This window comes from Lonchura striata, chromosome 4 (genome assembly GCF_046129695.1).
Source record: "Lonchura striata isolate bLonStr1 chromosome 4, bLonStr1.mat, whole genome shotgun sequence".
Lineage (NCBI taxonomy): Eukaryota > Metazoa > Chordata > Aves > Passeriformes > Estrildidae > Lonchura > Lonchura striata.
Window position 1 is genome coordinate 61,608,188 of NC_134606.1, and position 19,832 is coordinate 61,628,019.

General features: G+C 43.2%; 1 protein-coding gene across 2 annotated transcripts in view; it reads left to right on the forward strand.

Moving 5' to 3' along the window:
- The window catches only part of AFF1 (ALF transcription elongation factor 1), a 67,987-nt gene that overhangs the window by 40,241 nt on the left and 7,914 nt on the right, over nucleotides 1-19,832 (forward strand). The window contains exons 4-16 of one of the 2 annotated variants that reach the window (XM_021549218.3): nucleotides 3,259-3,303; nucleotides 4,325-4,411; nucleotides 5,014-5,050; nucleotides 5,413-5,464; nucleotides 9,537-9,591; nucleotides 9,720-9,763; nucleotides 11,216-11,372; nucleotides 12,657-13,535; nucleotides 15,160-15,257; nucleotides 17,068-17,305; nucleotides 18,091-18,182; nucleotides 18,771-18,834; nucleotides 19,645-19,781. In XM_021549218.3, coding sequence (XP_021404893.2) covers nucleotides 3,259-3,303; nucleotides 4,325-4,411; nucleotides 5,014-5,050; nucleotides 5,413-5,464; nucleotides 9,537-9,591; nucleotides 9,720-9,763; nucleotides 11,216-11,372; nucleotides 12,657-13,535; nucleotides 15,160-15,257; nucleotides 17,068-17,305; nucleotides 18,091-18,182; nucleotides 18,771-18,834; nucleotides 19,645-19,781 — 1,985 coding nt within the window. The remainder of the gene's footprint in view (nucleotides 1-3,258; nucleotides 3,304-4,324; nucleotides 4,412-5,013; nucleotides 5,051-5,412; nucleotides 5,465-9,536; nucleotides 9,592-9,719; nucleotides 9,764-11,215; nucleotides 11,373-12,656; nucleotides 13,536-15,159; nucleotides 15,258-17,067; nucleotides 17,306-18,090; nucleotides 18,183-18,770; nucleotides 18,835-19,644; nucleotides 19,782-19,832) is intronic. The other variant, XM_021549219.3, reaches the window with a different exon arrangement.

Sequence of the window (19,832 nt, forward strand, 5' to 3'; positions counted from 1 at the left end):
CGTGGAAGCATCTCTGAGAGTTTCATCACACATTTTCTATGCAGCGTGAATTGAGTGCCTGTGAAGATTTTAAATTGTTTTCTAAATTAAGAGCTGCCTCTCATATTTTTTGGTTATGTGCACCTGTGCATTTCTGCATGCCTGTTGTAGTAAAGACAGACTAATTCCTCAAGTAACTTCTAGGGCTTCTTACGTTTGTGTAGATGCTTGAAATCATTTTGGCCTGAAGTCCTTTTCAGTTTATGATCCAAGTAGTAATGAAGCCTTCAGGTTCTGTTTTCCTTTTTTTACTTTAAAATCAGTATTCTTATTAATATTACTAGTAATTAAATTAGTGTTATTGCTGTGGGAACTAGCTGTTACAGAAGCACAGCATCAGTTTGGGTGGAAACATAGTCTCTAAAAAAACTAAACCAAACCCAGCAAGCCAAAAATTCTGGATGTCCCATGATTGTACTTGACCTTGATCATCAAAATATTTTGCAAGCAATGTTTGGAGGTGCCTGTGTCATTCCCAAACTGAAAGAGTGTGGCATAAGGGGATTGTACAGATGTCGGTGTCAGACACCAAATATGCACCAGGCTTAACTGGAGTTGTCTGTCTGCACATTACAGTGCTCCCAGGAAAGGCTGTAAAAGAGCTAGCAGAGATAGACAGCAATGTGGAATATTTGATCTCCCACACCCAGTCCTCAGCAGAGCTGAGCTCCTTTCAGGGATTTCTTTGGCTTTATGGCTTTTTAGCTCTTCCTGCAGCAGCACTGTATTTCTCCTTTCCCCTAAACTCTTCTCTTAAAGCTGATAAGGGCATTCCATGCTGCTGGGTGGTAATTGTGGTTTAATGGTGGTTTAGTGGTTTAACAAGCTGAAACACAGCCAAGATGTGACTTGAAGGGAAAAAAACCAAAACCAACAAACAAAAGGGGGAAAAATACTCAGGATGCAGAAAAGCCTGGCTCCATCAGGCACTGCATAGTTTTATAAAAGAGGTGTTCTCAGTCACTGGAGTTGGGATGGAGGGAAAGGGGGTGTTCCCCACAGGTTTGGAGTGCAGGGACAGTGACAGTCCTACCTGAGAGCAGAACCCCTGTGCAGTCAGCTGACTCTGACCAGTTTTGGTGTGGTTTTGACCCTGTACTTGTTCCAAACAATCTGTGATTGTAATCTCTAGAGCAATCATTTCACCATGTATTTAATAATGGTGTCCTAAAAAAATGCAACAAAAACAGAGGTCCTTATGCTGCTGATGCAGATTTGTGTGATGCTTGTTCAGTGTCGTGTGTTTGTTTTTCTTTATATTTTGTGCCATGAGGAAGAAAGGGGTTTCTGCTGAGCCCCTGGACCTGTGAAGAACCAGTCACTGAACCTGTGGGGGTTATGATAAGTCTTCCTGACAATTGAACTATAAATACACAGTCTATGTAAACCTGTATCAATGTCAAAGTCTTTTTAGGCTCATCAGAAAGAATGCCAGGAAGGGGGATGTGGGTTGCTTGGCAAGGATAAGAGAGGTCCAGACTGGCTGTTACAGATATTCTCTTGTTGTCAGGTGAATTGCATTCCACTTTTGTCATCACTTACCACCTCATAAAACTTAAGTTTCTGAAATGGGTGAAGTAAACTGACTTTGGTTTGTTGCAATCAATCCATTATAGACAGAGTTTTGAAATACTTTGTCCAGGCAGGATTGTCATTTCTTTCCGGTTTCCTGGGAAATTTTTTTTCTGTGGTGTTATCATGGGATATCTCGGGAGTTTCTGAAGCATTTTGCATAGGAAGATGCAAGTGAATGTGTCTGCTGTTCACCACTTACTGAATTAAGAAGTAAATTAGGCTGAGCTACCAGGTTAAGCCTGCTGAGAAGAAAAAGGAAAAAGGGGTGCCTTTTTTTGGCACCATGAGTTACGAAGCATTCCAGTCTCTTGCCATGTGGTAGTTCTTTGCTGTTTGCCCTCCCTGTCCCCTCCTCCTGTCTGCTGTGGGACACATCTGCAGGCCTTGCTTTCATTTGTGTGACTAATCTGGCCGTGCCTCAGCTTTCATTTGTTTGGGTGTGTAAGGTCAGAAGCAGCTCTCCCTGTGTGATTTTCTGAAGAAATTCAGAAAGGCTTTGTCAAATGAGCACTGCTTCAATGAGAGCTTTATGTAGACTCAGACAAATGAGGTTGCAAGGAAAAGGCATTCCTCATCTCCTCCTTCCAATGTAAATAGTGCAGCTTGTGGGAAACAGATGAGTGGACTTTCTGTGAAAGGGCCAAAGATGACAGTTTTGGACTTTATTGAAGTGTTTGCTTGCATTGCTCTTTACTTTTTTCTGGGGAAGATCCTTCTGATTGGGCACTGCAGCTCACTGTCCATTTCCTTGAATGGGAATAAAGTCTTCCTGGCCTTTCCTTTTCAGCAATTACTCTGATGACTGAACACTTCCATAGAATTTCTTGTTTATAGACAAGAAGCTGACCTGGCTTGCATTTTGCTTGTTACAACTACTCAGCTCTTTGGTTATTTTCTGTTTCAGCCTCCTTTAATGATACCAGTTAGGAAAGGACATGTAAATGACACATACTTTCAAAACACATCCCTTGTAGTAGATGAGAAGCTGATCTGTGGAAGGGGTGTTCCCCATGGCTGGGGCACATCAATGTGTGGAAGCACACATACACTTAGAGAAGGGATATGCTAGAAAACCCTGCCATTAAAATTTGGGACTGGACATTTATAGTATTAAGTGATTGACTGTTAGATCTCTTCAGGCCAGCTGTGTCAGCTCAGCAACTTTAGATAAATTATTGGTAGTATCAGTAGAATGTTTGCTCTTTTATCAGGTACTTTACCAGGTCTACCACGTCTTTATCTCACTGTCAGGATGTTTAACTTTGGGATTGATGAGACAAACTGGTTTCAGCTTTATTCAGCACCAAAAGTCCTGTGATGCCCTCCTTTTTCACTTACCACCAGTAGCTTGGCAAATACCATTTGCCACTGGCAGCATTGCTCAAGTTATTTTACCTCATTCCAGGCAGAGTGTCCTAGCAGCATCTCCAGTCACCTCTGTGCAGGACTTGAAAATGAGACGTTTTAAAAGTGCATTATTAACTGTCCTTCTGATGGGGATTTTAATCCTTACTAGCATTTTATTACTAATGGGTTTCCATGAAATTTATTGAGCTGCTGGTAAGCAAATGTTCACTGAGTGCGTGACTTTCTCATGTCGGTGCAAAACTCAAACTCATGCTGCTTCCCTCTTTCTTGTTACAGCAAACCAATCCCATTGATGTGCAGTCCATTGAAGAAATTTTGAGGGTAGGTACTCTTAAATAATAGATCTCTGTCTTTTCTTAGATTTTGCATGCTTTAATGTAATGGTTGGGGAAAAAAATACCTCTCTGCTTATGTTCACTTAGCAGATGTATCTGTCACTAGTTTTGGGGTATGCTGAGAAGAAGTAAAGATAAGAGTCAGCCTCGAATACAGCTGGAGTTGTAAGATCTGTCTTTCTATCAGTACATAAATCTAATACACTCTGGTGCAGTTCAAGACTGACAAGCCATCTGACACAGCCAGAGGTACTCCTACATCAAGTCAGGGCTTTGCCATTCCCAAGTGCCCTTCCTCCAAAGGTTCTAGATAAGCTGCCTCGCGTCTGTGCTGCCAGCCCCAGCAGCATGGCCCTGAGCAGTAGCACACCTGTGTCCTTGCCACCTGCCTGTGCATGGCACTGCTGCTGGGCTGCTGCTCCCTCACTGTAATTCCAGTCTGCTCATGCAGAGCAAAGCCACATCTGATGGTGTAACCTTGTGTCAGAACTGCCTCTGTAGGCTCCAGGTGGCTGTGGCTGAGTCCTTTATGTAATCCCTTATCCCTTCCCTCTGCACAGTGTGAAAATGCCCTGGGATTCCCAAGCCAGTGGTGCTGATCTTGAGGAGAGGGTTCCTTAATGTCAAATGCTATTCTGAGATGCTGAAGTCCTGGTGGAACAATTTGGTTTCTGCAATTCACTTCTCTTGCTGTTGCTTGAGGTTGAAAAATCCTGATGCCTCAATAGCTCTCCAGAAGCTGCTGTTGGGGCAATGTTTTCCTGGAGGGGAGCTGTGCATAGGTGCCCACTGGCTCCTCGGGGGTTGCAGCATAAGGACTCCTAGAACTCTGGCATCTTTTTGTGTCTCACCAGGCACATCCTGTGTTCTTGCCTGTTAGTAATGCATATTACTATTTTTGTAGCCACCATGGGGAAACGTCCAAATGCATGAAGAGGTAGATCCAAATGAATCTCTGTGCCTATCAGCAAAACTCCTGATAGTTGCTCCTCTCAATCTCTTTCCAGGAAATGACCCGCTCTTGGCCACCTCCCCTGACGGCTCTTAATACACCTACTAAAGCAGAGCCTTCCAAATTTCCATTCCCAACAAAGGTAAGACACCCTCTTTCTGCCAGGACTTTTGATGAACTAGAAGAGAGCTTTCTGGCTCTTGGATGTGTTTCCCTCTGATTTTGTCCCCGTTCTATAAATAAGGGCTGTTAGGAGGTATTAGCTTCAGAAGTAGTCAGGTAAGTTAAAGCAAAATGGGGGTGAATAAAAAGTGCACCAGCAATTTAGACATTTGTTGTAATTGTGGTCTTCAAATACAACTATTTTTGAGAGACATTTTAAATATCTCTGCTGAAGCACAAAATATATTTTATCATTTTATCAACAGAAATATTTGCTGACTGTGCTAAACAGATGTGTTTAGCAGACCTTAGAAAATTTAAAAAATATTTCTTCAAGAATGCACATACCCCGAATGTGCTAACAACCGATTTTTGGTGACAGTAGCATGTTATCATTTCTGTCCATGCTAAGCTACATGGCCAGCTTAGACTATTGGACACTTTGACAAGATAGTTGAAATGTTTATTACAGTAAAGTAACACATGGAAAACAAATCATCAGTACGTGGCTCTTAAGAGAGAGCCATTTATTTTATTCTCATTTATTTTATTCTCAATTTGCACTTTGTCCTTTTTTTCTAGGAATTGCAACCTGAAGGATCTGTAGCAAAGGATCAGAGTAAGTAGATAGCCAAAGAAACACACAATGTGTTTATTGACAAATAATTTTGTGTGTTAAAAATATCATGTAAATTGACTGACATTGATGAAGAGGCGTGATTTCCTGTGCTTTGTTGAACAATGATGAATTTAGAAATGGCATAAGAGATTGTGTACATTCATTACCAGACATTAAGGCAGCTGTTTATCAGAGGACAAATAGTATTTAATTAGGAAACCCCATTTGGAATTATGAATAATCCGAATGACAATTATATCCTAGAAGAAAGTGATTAGTCTAATCTGGTGCTCAGAGAACACAGGGTAAAATAGGCTACAAAGAAGGCAAATAAACCCAACCTATTAATTTTTGCTTTCCAGCGCAGTATGGAGCACCTTCAGAAACGTTCCCAGGTTCTCAGCCAAGAACATCGTAAGTAACCAGATCCTGTTCGCATCTTTACTGTGCAGTTAATTAAAGAACCTGGAAAGAACTAAATTTTGGGTTACTCAGTGTTCTGAAGGTTAGGATTTTATCAGTCTGATTTTTCTTAGAAAACTTCCAATGCAGGGATTTTTCACTAACAGAAATATTGTAGTTTCATGATGGAAAAGACCTTTAAGATCATTCAGTCCAACTCTTAACCTAACAATGCCAAGTGTACTAAACCTTGTCATGATTACAATGACTGTGTTAAAACCAAAGCAAAACTGAAAAAAAATCCCAACTATGAATGCACCAGATTAAAGGTATTTTATTCTTTTTATTTGTGGCTATTTAATATCACAGTTTTGTGCTCTTCAACCTACAATAATGCACCCAACTGACATAAGTTACAAAAGGTCCAAACTGAATCTGATTGATCCTGGATATTGTTTTGAACCCTGTGAGGGCTAGTAAAGCTACACCTAAAAGAATTATAAAAACCAGGGCTGAAATTTTAAAGAAAAAAAAAGTAGATAAAATAACTTGGTGCTGTCCTCTTAGGTGACAGTGGTTATCTGTTAATTAGGTTAATTACAGAAGTTGCTTGAAAACAGTTTTGTGCAGACTGACATTAGTATTTCAGGATTAACTTGGCCAAATGCAGCATTGTTAGGTTCTGAGCCCTCAGTAACAAACAGAAATCTTTCCATGTCTGGAAGTCTCAGGGGTCCATGTGCAAGGCACTTGCTGAACCATTACATTTAAATGTCTGTCAGTTCATATGATACATAAAGATCTTGTTACTCCAAGATATCCTCTTCCATGGAAGGCTACAAACTACAAAGCTTATTCCACTTGTTTGCCTTTTCTTTATCACAAATCATTTAATTAAAAACCAAAGAAAACTTGGACTAGTCACAATTGAAAGCAAAATCATGTCTCCATCTTGGTTGAGATTGTAGAATTTTTCACTCAAGCTCTGTAGGGTCTGTTAAACATCCCTTTTCCTACTGTTTCCTACTGTTCCAGCATAATGCAGAGGAGCCCTCACTCACTGGGAGCGTGGGATAGTGTCTTGCTGAGCAGTCAGCTGCTCCCTTAATCTCTTCCTTATTTTGCTTCACTTTCATCAACCCCAGTTTGTTCCTTCTCAGTGACATCTGGAAATTTTCACTGCACTACTAAAACTAGTAGTTCCAACTGCTCCAGCTTGTGCCTTCCTCCCCAGCTACCCTATGACCATCATCATTATTTTAGTTCACAGCTGCTTGTAAAAATACCTTTAGCCCTTTGGTCAGTTTTTGAAACAGCAGAGAGAGAAGAGGCTTTTCCTGCAGACAAGAATTTGAAAAGACTCCTTCCTTACCCCATGGGGCCAGAATTGTAAATTTGACATGGTATGGAGCTCTGTCCTTAGCCATGATCCCCTCTCTGCTCAATGACCTTTCTGGACACTTCAGAGCCAGTGCTCATCTGCAAAGGATGTGTGAGCCCACAATCTGCAAAGGCAGTGGAAGCAGGGGGAACAGGGGGGCCTGGGTTTATGTCAGAGTGAAGTTTGCCCAAGGACTTCCTCTGCATCTTTCCCTTGGAGCGATGCATCCCTTCCTTTCTGTGTTTGTTTTCTCTGGCACAACAGGCCTGGCTTTCTGTGCTGTTCAAAGTGCACGTGACTGTCTGAAAATTCAGCTGCCTGGAGTAGCTTGTGTTGCAAAGTGTAGCTGGCTGAAAACAAACAGTGATTGTGCTGGTTAATTAGAAGATGAAATCCCAGGGCATCTGTGTGCCCAAATTAAGCATTCAGCTTTTCAGAGCGTGCAGGGATTTCCCAGATGGATTTCATTCTTGAATGCAGCCTTGAAGTTTGCACCTGGCAGTGCTGGAATGGAAGCAGCCCTCTTTTGAAAAGGGGACATGCCAGCTTATTCTTGGTGATGCATCTTTAACCTGGCTAGCAGAGAGGGACCAGCCTGTGCTTTCAGTGAGATTGTTTGGCAAGTGATAATAATTTTAGTGCTGCTTCTCTCACTAAAAGAACTCTTTTTAAATAGCTTTAGGGAGATTAATGTTGTGTATATAAGCTGCAAATGAACAGGTCCTGTGAATGAAACCTTGGCATCTATTCATTCCTGAGCTAACTGGAGCATTAAAATTATTAAGGCAGATTTATTTTCTTTAACTAGGCTATTTAACTATTTGTCAAAACCTTGTTTTGGGGAAACTGGCTTTGTCTACCTTTGCAGAAGTATGACTTGAAGTTTTAGTATTCTTTCTTGATGCAAAATAGAACATAAGTAGTTGCAGTGTTCTTTTATGCTGATGTATTTTATTTACCAGCAGCTCAGGTGGAAAAGGTAGTCCTATTTATTACAGTCAAATCAGATTTAAAGAGATCTAGGTAGTATCTTTGCAGGTGTCCACAGCAGGGGTTTGAAACAAAATGATCTCTAAAGTCTCTTCCAACCCAAACTATTCTATGATTCTGTCATTATCTTCTTACCTCTAAATGAAATAAGTCTTTAGTCCACAATTCTTAAAGCAGAACAAAACAAAACCAACAAAACAAACAACGCCCCAAAACCAAACTTAAAGCCTTTCATCACGTTTTAGCATCCCTGAAAGTTTCTTCACTACCATCTTTGAAGGACACCTTCCCCTTAGGAGCTGTGAAAGAAAAAAAGGATTCATTGAGATACCATTAGATGCTTAGCCAAACTGCCCAGAAGTGTGGAGAGTGCCTGCACTGTCACTGTTCTTTTTTCATGTCTGTGCCTCCTTGGTCTGGCAGTAAGCCTGGGCTCTGGCCCACAAGCAGAGCTGGCTCATGTAGGATTGCTGCAGGCTTTGGGCTGTTTGACTTCTGTAGGGAATTTGGAGCTCTCCTTTTCCAAGGTGGTGTCTCAGAGTGCTTCCCTTCGGTGTTTATTCTAAATGAAGAGGCAAGAGGTGATTTCCAGCGAGAAGGTGTGTGAGGAAGTGAGGCAGTGGAGGGTAGATCACAGGGGAATGGCAGTCAAAATGCCTGAACAAAGAAAGTCCCAACTTTTTTCTACTTTCTTCCGCTTTTTCCAGGGTGGTGTGTTTCGCTGGGGTTCATTTATAGTTGTTTTCTCACTATAAAACATGTTGACATGAGGGGTCAGAGTCCTATTTTTCTTTTTTGGCCACAAAAAAAATTCTCACAGAAAGCCCTTGGTTTGAAATGAGGTTGAAATAAGTGGAGTTTTGACCTGATAGTTTGAAATCTCTGTCTCGGCTCTCGAGCTTTTGATTCCATTTTTAGAAGGACACTTGAATAATCCTCTGGGTTGAGGAGTCAATTGCCAGCTAGTTTCAAGATTTGAATATCTATAGCCACATTTTTGAATAGCCAAATTTACCTGCCTATTTTTCAACTCCTTTGGGATTCCTGCACAATTGACAGAGAGGGGAGTAAGAATCTGTGAGAGCTTTGGGTCCCTCTCCTTTGCTTCCAGCATTTTAATTAAAAATTGCAAACAGTAGTTAGCACCTGCAGCCGCAGGACTAAATGATGCTTTTGGAAATATTTGTGGGCAGCCTGCTGTCTTCTCTAGCAATAGTGAAACAGAGCTCGTGCCTCCCCACTTGTAAACTGCTGTGAGTACCTGAACTCCTTGACAGTACTGCTGAAATGTGCCGGAGCATGGAGTTCATTGAGTAGAGAAGAGATGGGAGATAGCTTGCCCTTGGCTTTGACTTACACATGTGTGAAGGAGACTTGAGCAGCAAAACGAGAACCCCTGGGACAGAAGAAATATTTGCAGTTCCTGAGAGCAGAGTGTGTGAACATGCACAGCCCCTGATGCTTTCTGTCCCTTGGGGAGCCAGTGCAGGCTGATAGCATGAGAGTCTCTTACTGTACCAGTAAAAAAAAGTAAAACAGTTTAACCATTCATTTCAGGTAATGACAGGGTTTAGTAGATTGAGCATGCCAGATGTTCAGAAAGGATGGGGGAGGTTGTTTTGCTTCGGCAAGTACAAACCAAATCTTTATCAGCGCCTGCTGTTTCAAAATGTGTCTGCCTTGGCTGATATTTATCTTCTGCTTGTCTTTCAGAATGCTCCAAGACGACCTGCAGCTCAGTGATAGTGAAGAGAGTGGTGACGATCAAGTCGGTTTTCGCTGTTTTATACACTAGGCACACAGACTTCCCTTTAAACATCACCACTTGTTGCATTGTTCTGAATTCTGAGCTAACCTTTCCTCCCCCTCTCCTCTTTGTCTTTGTGAACAAAACAGGTTGTTGAAAAGTCACCTTCTTCACTTGCTCCTCCAAGGTACAGGTTTGTTCCCAAACTACTAGCTAGACCACATAAGGAGAAAACAAAACTGCTTTTTATATGTGGGGTAGGAGGGTAAGGGTTCCTAGTTTCTCTTATAGCTTTGGTTTCTGGCTGCTCCTGAAAGTCAGCTTTAGGTGTGTGGGGTTTTCTGGAAAGCTTCAATTGGAAATGAGTTATCCAGGCATGCTGGACCTTGCCTATGAACCAGAACTGTATTTCCACAACTGCTTTTTCTTCTCCTCCTCCCTCCAGCAGTGTATCTGTAGATCACACTGCACCTAATGGGATTTTCAGCTGCAGTGGCAATGGGTGAGATGTGAGTCCAGTTTTAGCTCAGAAGGAAGCGCAAAACAGCCAAGTGGGTAAGGAACAGGAAAGGGTTAGGAAGACTCACTGAGGCTGTTTCAACTTCTCTTGATAAGGAAGCTGATTGTAAGCAGTTCCTGCCATGTATTGTTAGTCAGAGGCAATATTCAAGGTAGACTGAAAAGCCATATGCCAGCATTTGAGGAAGAAAGATGGAAAAGCTCGAAATTTTTCCTATAGGAGAGCACTGACAGATTTTTTTGGCTTGATATGTGTATTCTTCAAGCACAAGAGTTGTCTACAAAGTCAGACTTGCAGAGGAGCACACCAATACTTGGCATAATCTGTGTCTCTGCAAACTCTTAAAATAGGAGTGTTGTCATGATATCAATCTTGGATCAGCAAGGAGCTTGCCTCCAGCTCTCACAGTTGATAGTGATGTGGGAAACCAAAATTAAAAAAAAAAAAAAAATTAAAATATCTGCATTTTAATTTTGTAAGCCCATTTCAAAAAGAAAAACACTGTGCATGAAAGGGACAGCTCTTCCTTGATTCCATCCACTCAATTGTCAGTGTTCAGAAAACCACTTTTTGTTAGAGTAGGGTGTTGCAAGAGATGCTGCTGCCTGATATAGCTAATAATGAAGTGCTTACAGCAGCATAACCAAGTAACACAGATGAAATGAAAATTTAAGAGGGAGAACAGAAAAAACAGAAACCATCCTGAAATATATGTTCTTGCCTTGTTCACTTTTATTGGAAGTTCTTCACTTTGAGAGTTGGGTTTTTCAGAAAAGCACTGGACAGTTTCAGTACTTTCTAAACTTTGGTTGGCAAAATGCAGCTCCACATTGTAGCAGTGGAGCACATTGTAGCTCCACATTGTGGAGCTCCACATTGTAGCAGTGTAGCATCCTGCTACATATTTGACTGGGTTGGAGTTGAAGGTTTTATTATTTCCAGCAATTTTGTATTCTGGTGCTTTATTTTTTGAGTATGCCAATGTATTTCTCTGGCCTTCTCCCCTCTCATCTCAGTGCCAAAACATGGGGTTTCAGTTTTATTTTTGAATAAAACTATCAATATAATAAGTAAGTAACCTTCAGCCATGCTGCTTTCTAATTTTATCTCATGGTGGCCTTGCAGTTCCTTACAGTCCCAGCCCAAGAGTGTGGCATCAGCACATTCCAGCAGCTCGGAGTCAGGGAGCACCAGTGACTCAGACAGCTCCTCAGACTCGGAGACAGAGAGCCACTCGAGTGACAGCGAAGGGAACGACGCTGCAAGAGCACCAGCACCTGAGGTGAATGCAAAGGAAAGGCAGAGGCTGCTCCCACAGCCCCTTGCATCACTCTGTTGTCTCAATGCAGTCAGGGCAGGAGACCTGAAACACTGTCATTGGTCAGGTGTCCTCTTGACATCTTTGCTGCATCACTCAACTTTTCTTGCCCTTTGCTTCCATTCTACAGTTTGTCAACCTTGGTTTCCCTTACTGCCAACATAATTAGACTTTCAGATGCCCAACCTGGAAGTGTTCCCCCATATCCTTTGGCACAGTTGTCTAGCTCTCCTGGAGGAATCAGTGCCTTCACTGGGGAGAGAAGAGAAGGCACAGAGGGAACGCACAGCTGGGCTGTGTGGGGCCCACCTCTGCCTGTGCAGGCTGTCTGGGTGCCTTTATGGGCAGGGTGAGACCAGTTTCCTGATAATTTAAGAGGAGCTGCTGCCTCCCTGCAGCTCCTGTGTCTGAGTGAGAGATTCAGCTTCTTCCAGGTTGCAACTGAAGGGATCAGACCTGCAGAAAGGGCTGGAAATGCTTAGTCTTGCTGCTGTTGAATTTGGCTTGGATACTGCTGCACTGGCATTGCTGAGGCTTTGATAAGGGAAAGCAGACAAACAGAACTTGGTGCCTTTAACTTTCATAATTGTGAGATCATGCATTTTTTAAAAAAATCTGCTGCAAAAGTGCTCATGTCCCATGCTTTCCAGCAGTTCTTCTAGCTTGCAAAACAGTGTCAGGCCGCTGGGAAGTACATGGCTGTGTCTGCAGACCACAACTGATGCAAAACAATCCACTGGCAGTTTTGAGGTACTCTTACAAAGCCCCTTGTAATTTATTTTTCCTCCTCTTAGCTCTATCTCTCATTCTTTTTGCCTTAGAAGTACATGAACAGGGAGAAGCCAAAAACAAGCTTTGAGACAGCCTGTCTTTCCATCTCACTTTAATACTTTTTGCCCTCCAGCAGCTGAGTTAGACTTTGCCCAATATGGTGTCTTTGAAGGAAGATGTTATACTTCTCCTGTTTTACTAAATTCTGCTTGGTTTGTCCTGTAAATACTAATGAAGTCCTAGCTACTTGCCATTGACCTTTTTGTCCTTTTTTTATTCAGCCAACTGTTCATCCATGATGCTCTGGAGTAAGTTAGTGCACATGGCCTAATTGTTTATAGTCAGTTCTTCACATACAAAAGCAAACGCTTTGAGACTTCTAGGCAACAGTCCCTTGGCCCTCGTAAGCTGTGCTAGGATGGAAACAGCCCATAAAGGTATCAGGTTTGAATCCTCCCTTTCTCTTTTTGTCTGCAGCCCGAGCCATCAACTTCTAATAAGTGGCAGCTCGACAACTGGCTGACCAAGGTGAACCCACCAGCAGTGCCAACAGAGAGCCCCAGTGACACTGCCCGAGGAGATGGATGTGAGGAGGGCAAGAAGCAGGAGAGGGGCATCAGCAGCAATTCCTCCCAGCAGCACGCTGAGCTGAGGGAGCCTCCTCACAAGAGCCAAGTGGCCAGGGCTTCTCAGGAGGCTCCTCTTCCGACCAAACGCAGCTGCCAGAAGCCTCCTGCGCACGCCGAGGAGCCCTTGCCCAGGCAGACCATGGGGATCAAAAGGCCCAGCAAGCCCCTGGTGCATGAGGGGCCCAAGAGGGGCCTGAAGGTGGAGAGTGAGCCTGGTCCTTTGGAGGTCACAGACCAGTCTTTCAGGGACAAGCCAAAAGTCAAAAAACCAGTGAAGACAAAATCCAATGATAAAAAAGACCTGAAACCAGGACTTCAAGAGCCCTCTGAGAAAAAAAAGGACAAGGGATCCCACCAGGGCAACGCCAAACCTTTCTTGGAGCCCAGGCTCATGGGAGATGCCCAGGCACGGGATGCTCTCAGTCCCCTTCCTCAGGGCCAGGGCACAGCCCCCATCAGGACCAGCAGCCACAGGCATCAGGATTTGCACAAGGAGAAACTGCCCTTGCCTCTCAGGGAGAAGTTGCTCTCACCAGTGAGGGATCCCCAGACCCATGAGCACCTTGTGGTGAAAATTGATCTCTGTCACCTGGAAAAAGTCCCTCAGCCTCCCAGGAAAAATGGGCACCAGAGGAAAGCAGAGACCAAGGACCTTCCTGGTGTGAGGAAGCAGGACTTGAAGAGGAAAGCCACAGACACTCCTGAGGCGTCCATTGCGAAGAAGAAGGTGAGAGGTGGAGTGGGAGGTGGGTTTGTAGAAGGACTAATGTGATGTTTGAAAAGCCTATGTGGGCTTCCCACTTTGCAGGTTGGGAGTAGAGCCACTGTCCTGCTATAAAGGGGAATGTGAAGCAAAATAGTCTGCAGATGTTTCTTGTTTGTCACAAATCCCCTCCTAAGCAAATTAAAAGCCCTGTAAGCTGTCTAACATGTTTTAGGATTTTGGAATATATTTTTGCTCCATTTTCTTGAAATCCTGGTTTTCTCAGACAATAAAACCAGTTGTAACAATGGCTTTCTCTTGAATTGCAAGACAGCCCTTTCTTTAACTGAGGTGATCGTTGCTCACAAGTGTTCTTTGAAAAGCTGACTCCCAGGGAGGACTATGAATATACCTCCAGCCAGCTGGGTCAGCTGCACAAAGAGCTGGCTGCAGACCCTGTGGGGAATGTGTATTCCCTCTGGATATTTTCGTCCCTGAGACCCTTTTTGGTCCTCACAGAGCAGGTGGCTTAGCATGGGTGGGTGAATAACCTTGGTTTGTGTTTCATTTAGTTTTGCCATTTTATGAATTTCCTGTAGTTGTGAGGGAGAATTGAGAAGAGCAGGGAAATGGTGAAGAAACTTGAGAAACCTCAGAAATTCCTACTCTTGCAGAGCAATGGGATAAAGGGAAACAGGCAGTCAATCTGTCTAGGAGACACAGGAGAGGAGCTATTTGAGTTAGACATGTCTTCTCTTGCAATCTGAGTGCCTGACTGCAGGGAAACCCCCTCAGAGCCTCACTGTCAGAGCATCAGTACCTTGGGGACTCAGGGCTCACGGCAGCCAGCTGGGTCAGGTACAGCTGTCAGACACTGCTTCTGTGGCACTGGGGAACCTGGAACACAGTGTAAGGATGTGATCTCAGTGCTGGAGCCTTGTCCTGAGCACCCTGCCAGAGACAGACTCCGTGTCACAGAACACCCCTGTGAGTGGCACAAGGCTGGCTGTGTCCCAGAGTACAGGCTGGGAGAAGAACTCACTGGGAGCAGGCCGGCAGAGAAGGACCTGGACGTTCTGCTGGATGAGAGGCTGGACACGACCCAGCAGTGTGTGCTTGCAGCCCAGAAAGCCAAACATGTCCTGGGCTGCTTCCAAAGATGTGTGGTCAGGAGGCTGGGGAAGGGGATTCTGCCCCTCTACTCCTCTCTGGTGAGACCCCACCTGCAGTGCTGCATCCAGCTCTGGAGTCCCCAGATTGCCAGTACTTTAAAATTTCACCTACTTCAGCATCTTGGTGATAAAAACCAAACCCCCTGCACATCTGCAGTACCTCTGTGGAGTATCTCATGTGAAAGTGCCTTGCTTTTGATTATTGTTAGCAACAGGTTTAGCAGTTCCACCCCTGCCACTACAAAGCAATTAATCTATCCAAGCAAAATTAGATAAAATGTCATTTTAGGTAACTTGTCAATGAGCTTGCAATCTGTATCTTCTGTGCTGTGGGTTTGCAATTTGTTTGTTCCAATAAGATATATTTTCTTCTTTTAACCAAACTCAATCAAACTTAGCTGTGTTGGTCTATATTTTATGTGAACTTTGAAAACCTGAGTAATTTTATGTTTCCTTTTTTTTTTCCTTCCTATTAGAGGGGAGTGAAGGAGGAGACTGATAGGAAGAAAATGAAATCAGAAAAAAAACCCAAATCACTGCAGTCTTCAGCTAACAAAGACTCCAGTAAATTGAAGTGAGTATGCAGTGGTGGAATGGCAGAAGGATGCATCAATCCAAGTCTTTCCTAAGCAGCTAAGATCAAGGCACTGTATCTCCTGTTCTTAAAGTCACGAGTTTGCTTCTAATGTAATGTTCCTTCTGAAACCTAATCTACAGCAGATTTGCCTTTACATCCTGGAAGCAACCAGTCCAGAAAGCAGCTCTGTAGATGTGGGTGGCTAAGGGCAGTGAGCATCTCCTTTCTCCACTAAAGTCATCCTGTTGTCTTTGTCTTGTTTTTCTGAGTGACTCAATGGACACAAAACCAATGTGTCTTTTGAGTCCTGACTGTCTGGAATTTCAGGTGGCCTTTGTGACCAGGAATTCCTCCTTTTTCCCAGTGTAGCATTTGCAGTGCTTCTAGTAGCTCTGCTGGAGCTTCCCCTGTAATTTGCATACCAGAGCACTGCCAGCATTCTGGCTAGCCCTTTGCTCCAGTGAGCTCTTCCAAGAGCTTGTTTCCAACTGGGCAGTGTTCCTGAGAGGGGAGACTCATGCCTCAGTCATGGGCTGCTGCATTCAATTCCTGCTTGCTTGTGGCTTGAATTTGAGGTGTTGGCTTGGATTGGGATGTAGTGTTGAGATTTGTGTCCTGACAATAGGAGTAAACTGCTTTGGTGAAGAGAAAACACTGACGCACCCTGGAAGCTCTGAGGAATTGGCACCATTTAGTGGCATGCAGAGATTTTTGAACTGTGGTAGTAATGCAAGAGCTTTAGTTCTGCGGCTTATTCCTCCCTTTTTTTCAGTGAAAATGAGTTCCTGAGTCATGTTCTGGCTTTTGGAGTGGAAGGATAGGATGCATTTTTGAGGAGAGGGTGATGGTTCTGTGCTCTGTGATCAGCTGTGCCAAGGTGGAGAAACTTGGGAGCATGTGTTGCAATGTGAGTAGGGACCAAACCATGGGAAAAGTGTGTGGTGATAGAGGGGAGAGGATTGTCCCATGCACAACAGAATGAGGCAGGATGTGCACCATCACACCTCCCTGTCCTCACTGGGTTAAACTTCATTTCTTCCTCTTCTGATGTTGCAGTCCACGAGCTGGGATTCCCTGCTCAGTGTTTTCTTGGAAACTTTGAGAGACCGTATAAAAATTTGTAAATGAACAGTGGTGAAACAAAATTTAGAACTATTTGTTGCTACTTAGGGCTGCTCACCCTAAGTTCAGATGATCAGAAATCCAATGTTATGAAATGTAATAATCTCTGCCATTTAAAAGCATAGCGTTTTAAGCCTCTCTCAGCTTTGTGAGTGTTGTCTAGTTGATATAGCAAGTCTTAAAGGAGGAACTCAGCCTAATGCTATCAAGGATCAGGATCAAGTGTCAGGGTGAGTATCTCTGACCACAGAAAAGACCATCTACCAAAAGGGAGAGAGGCAGGCAGTGCTACGGTTCATCTGTCTTGTTGGGTGACTTATTCCAGGGATTTTAGTCACTGTAATCACCTCCCTCATTGAGTGAAAAGGGGCTGTATTGGAGGCATGCTTTTTTTGCAATGTCCTGATGTTTTGGTTACAAGTGTTTGCTCCAAGGACAAGTTCTGAGACTTATTCCTACTTGAAAAGAAGCTTGCTTGCATGTTGATGGTAGGTGAAGGCTTGCTGTCTAAAATACAGTGAAGCCCCTGAAGTTTCGTTTCACTTTTGTTGAATTCTTTGTATTAACAAGTCATCTCACACTTCTGGAGGAGTTTAAACAGAATTGGCACATGATTTAACTAAGTTTGTAAAAAATCCCTACATTGTATGTACATCATAATGATGAATTTGCTTCCAATCTCCAGAGCATCAAAAGCTTCATCTGAAACCCAGAAGAAAGATGTGCTCCCACCACTGCCAGCCGTGTCTGCTGCACAACCTGCCCCAAAGTCAGCCAAGATGACCCAAAAGAGACCCAGAAATGAGACTGATGAGCTGCCTGCTATGGATAACCCTGCCAAGAAGAGCAACCACAAGGATCCTTTGTTTGCCAAGCACAGGAAAGTGGAGGGAAATCGTACAGAACTGTCGAAGGGCACCAAAGTAGGTATCCAGGATAACTGGTGGGATGTTTCCTCCAACCTGGGTGCTGTGTGATTCTCTTCAGAAACATACTCTGTAAATTCCTAAGGCATGAGAATCATGTTTATGCTAATTACCATTTCAGATTGTAGGCAACTGCTAATACAGTACTGGTGTAAAAATAACTGTGCTTATAAAAAGAAAGAGGAGATTGCTTAAAGATAAGGAAACGAGCAACCTGTGGCATTGACTACAACCCAGGTATACGCTTTTATAGCTTGTTTACAAAATGGTTCATGATCCTTGCAGCTGGTTCTTTACATTTCTGGGTTACAAAATTTGATTACATGGCTGTTTACTGGAGGCTCAGGTGTGTGGTCTGGGATGTTGCTCTGTGTGTGTTAAGCCAGACTGTGGACACTGTATTAGCTGGCTCTAACTGCTTACTTTTTCCTCTTCCCTGTACATAGTAATGGGGAATCAGGAATTGTGGTGAAGGTGGAAATAAGTGTGACTAGATCTTATCATTCTGTCTTAGCCAGAGGACATGAAAACTGTGCTGCTTGCAGCCTCACTGCTCTCTTAGTCATTGTGCAAGGAAACCTGCTGCTGAATTTCTGTGAGCTTGGGAGAAGTTTGAATGGTGGTAGGCATGAGAAGCTAGCAGGGGTTGCTGAGGAAGAGAGCCTGGAGGATAGACTAGGCTTGGGGGACAGATAAACATTTTCACATGAAATTTAGGAAAACTGGGCTTTGGAATTGGTTTAGGTATATCTCTAACCAGCTTTATCTCTGTCCTTTTTCAGGGATTTGCAGGTGATGTCACAAAGCCTTTCCCAGTGCCTTCTTTGCCAAATGGTACCTCTAAGCCAAGGAGACCTCTGCTCAAGTTTGAAAAGTAAGTTTTTGTTTGACACCCCTCATCTTTACTTTCTGAAGGCATGAGGCAAAGCTGGCCACGAGGTTACCCTTGCTTCTGCTTTTTCATGAGCAGTTTTTTGGGAGGAAAGAGACGGGGAGACGTGTGTGAGATCTGCCCTGTACTGCCTTCTCATGCCTACCCATCACAAAGTAAACGCTTACAAGAAAGCAGTTTTACAACAGTTTTGGTTTGAGGGAAGCTTTTCTGGAAGTTAGGGACCTTCTCTCTTGTAAGCAAGTAACTTGAATACAAGTTTTGGTCTCAGATAAGTGTGTGTTAACTGCCAAATTTACTTTGTTTCAATTAACATTTATTTATGGGTCTGTACTTGAGGAATGACAGATGATGTAACTACTGTATTTCCATGGAAATGGAAGTTTAACTTGTTCCCATAGAAGCCCAATCTCTGGCAGATTTTTATTTCTAAATGTAAATTTTCAATATTATTCCAACATATATTTTTTTAAGAAATCAATCAACCCATAGCATCCTCTAAATAAGAAAGTAAAACTGTTAATTATCCTACCCTTTTTCATTTGTTTTTCCTCTCTGTCCCCAATTCAGGCAACATTCAAAGGAATACTACATTGAACAGGCCCAGAGGCTGAAGCACAAAGCTGATGCAATGGTGAGTCTTGACCTTGTGCTGGGAATGCTGACCAGCTCCTGCACTCAGCCCTGGTACCTGTGTGTGTGGGAATGAGGTTCACTGGCTACCATGACTTCCATACTCCATACATGGAGTGTGTTCAGTCATGTGTTGGGAGGCTGTCTTTATTTACCAGATGTTCAGCTGTTTCTCTTGGAAGCAAACACATCTAGAGAATGAGATTCAGAACTGACATTGTAAAGGGTTAGCTTTGCTAAGAGTTACAAAGGCATCCTTGGAGAACAGATGGAACAGCTTGTTTTAAAACAGTTTAAAAAATCAGGAAAGTCAGGATCCTGGCAGTTATTGAGGTTCTGGTGACCGAGACTTGGAAGTGGCCTTGGCAGATCTGATTTTCTCTGCTCTATGCAGTTTAACAGTGTGCACAAGTGAACATATTGCTTTGCTAATTATGGCAGATAATTATCTCATTCAGATAATGTCCATTGGCTACCTTCTGTTTACCTGTGAAAATGAAGTGAGAGAATACTGCAGTGGGAAATCCCCCTGTGAGGCAAATCTCCAAGACCGGACAACAGTATAAAAAAAATGAAGATAATAAATTACTCAAGAAAACCATTGAGCAAAGAGAGAGAAATGGAGCACACAAAGCTGAAGACTGTGATCACATTAAGGGTTCTGTTGAGAACCCTTTGGTTTTCACCCAGAGGCCAAACTGAAATCTTCTTTCTTCAAATCCTGCCTAACTAGAAAGAAAAGAAAATTGAAGTATGTTTGCGAGAATTGTGTTCTGTCTTAGTAAAAATGTGAGAATTTTCTTCCCAATAGACCGACAAGACTGGAAAGGCCTTTCAGTACCTGGAGGCTGCCCTTTTATTCATTGAATATGGGATTGCCTTGGAATCAGATGTGCTGGAACCAAAATCAGCTTACAGCATATTCAGTGACACCATAGTTCTCATCAAGTAAGTGGCTTTCAGAGTGTGACAGTTTGGCATGTTTGGAGAGGAGGGCAT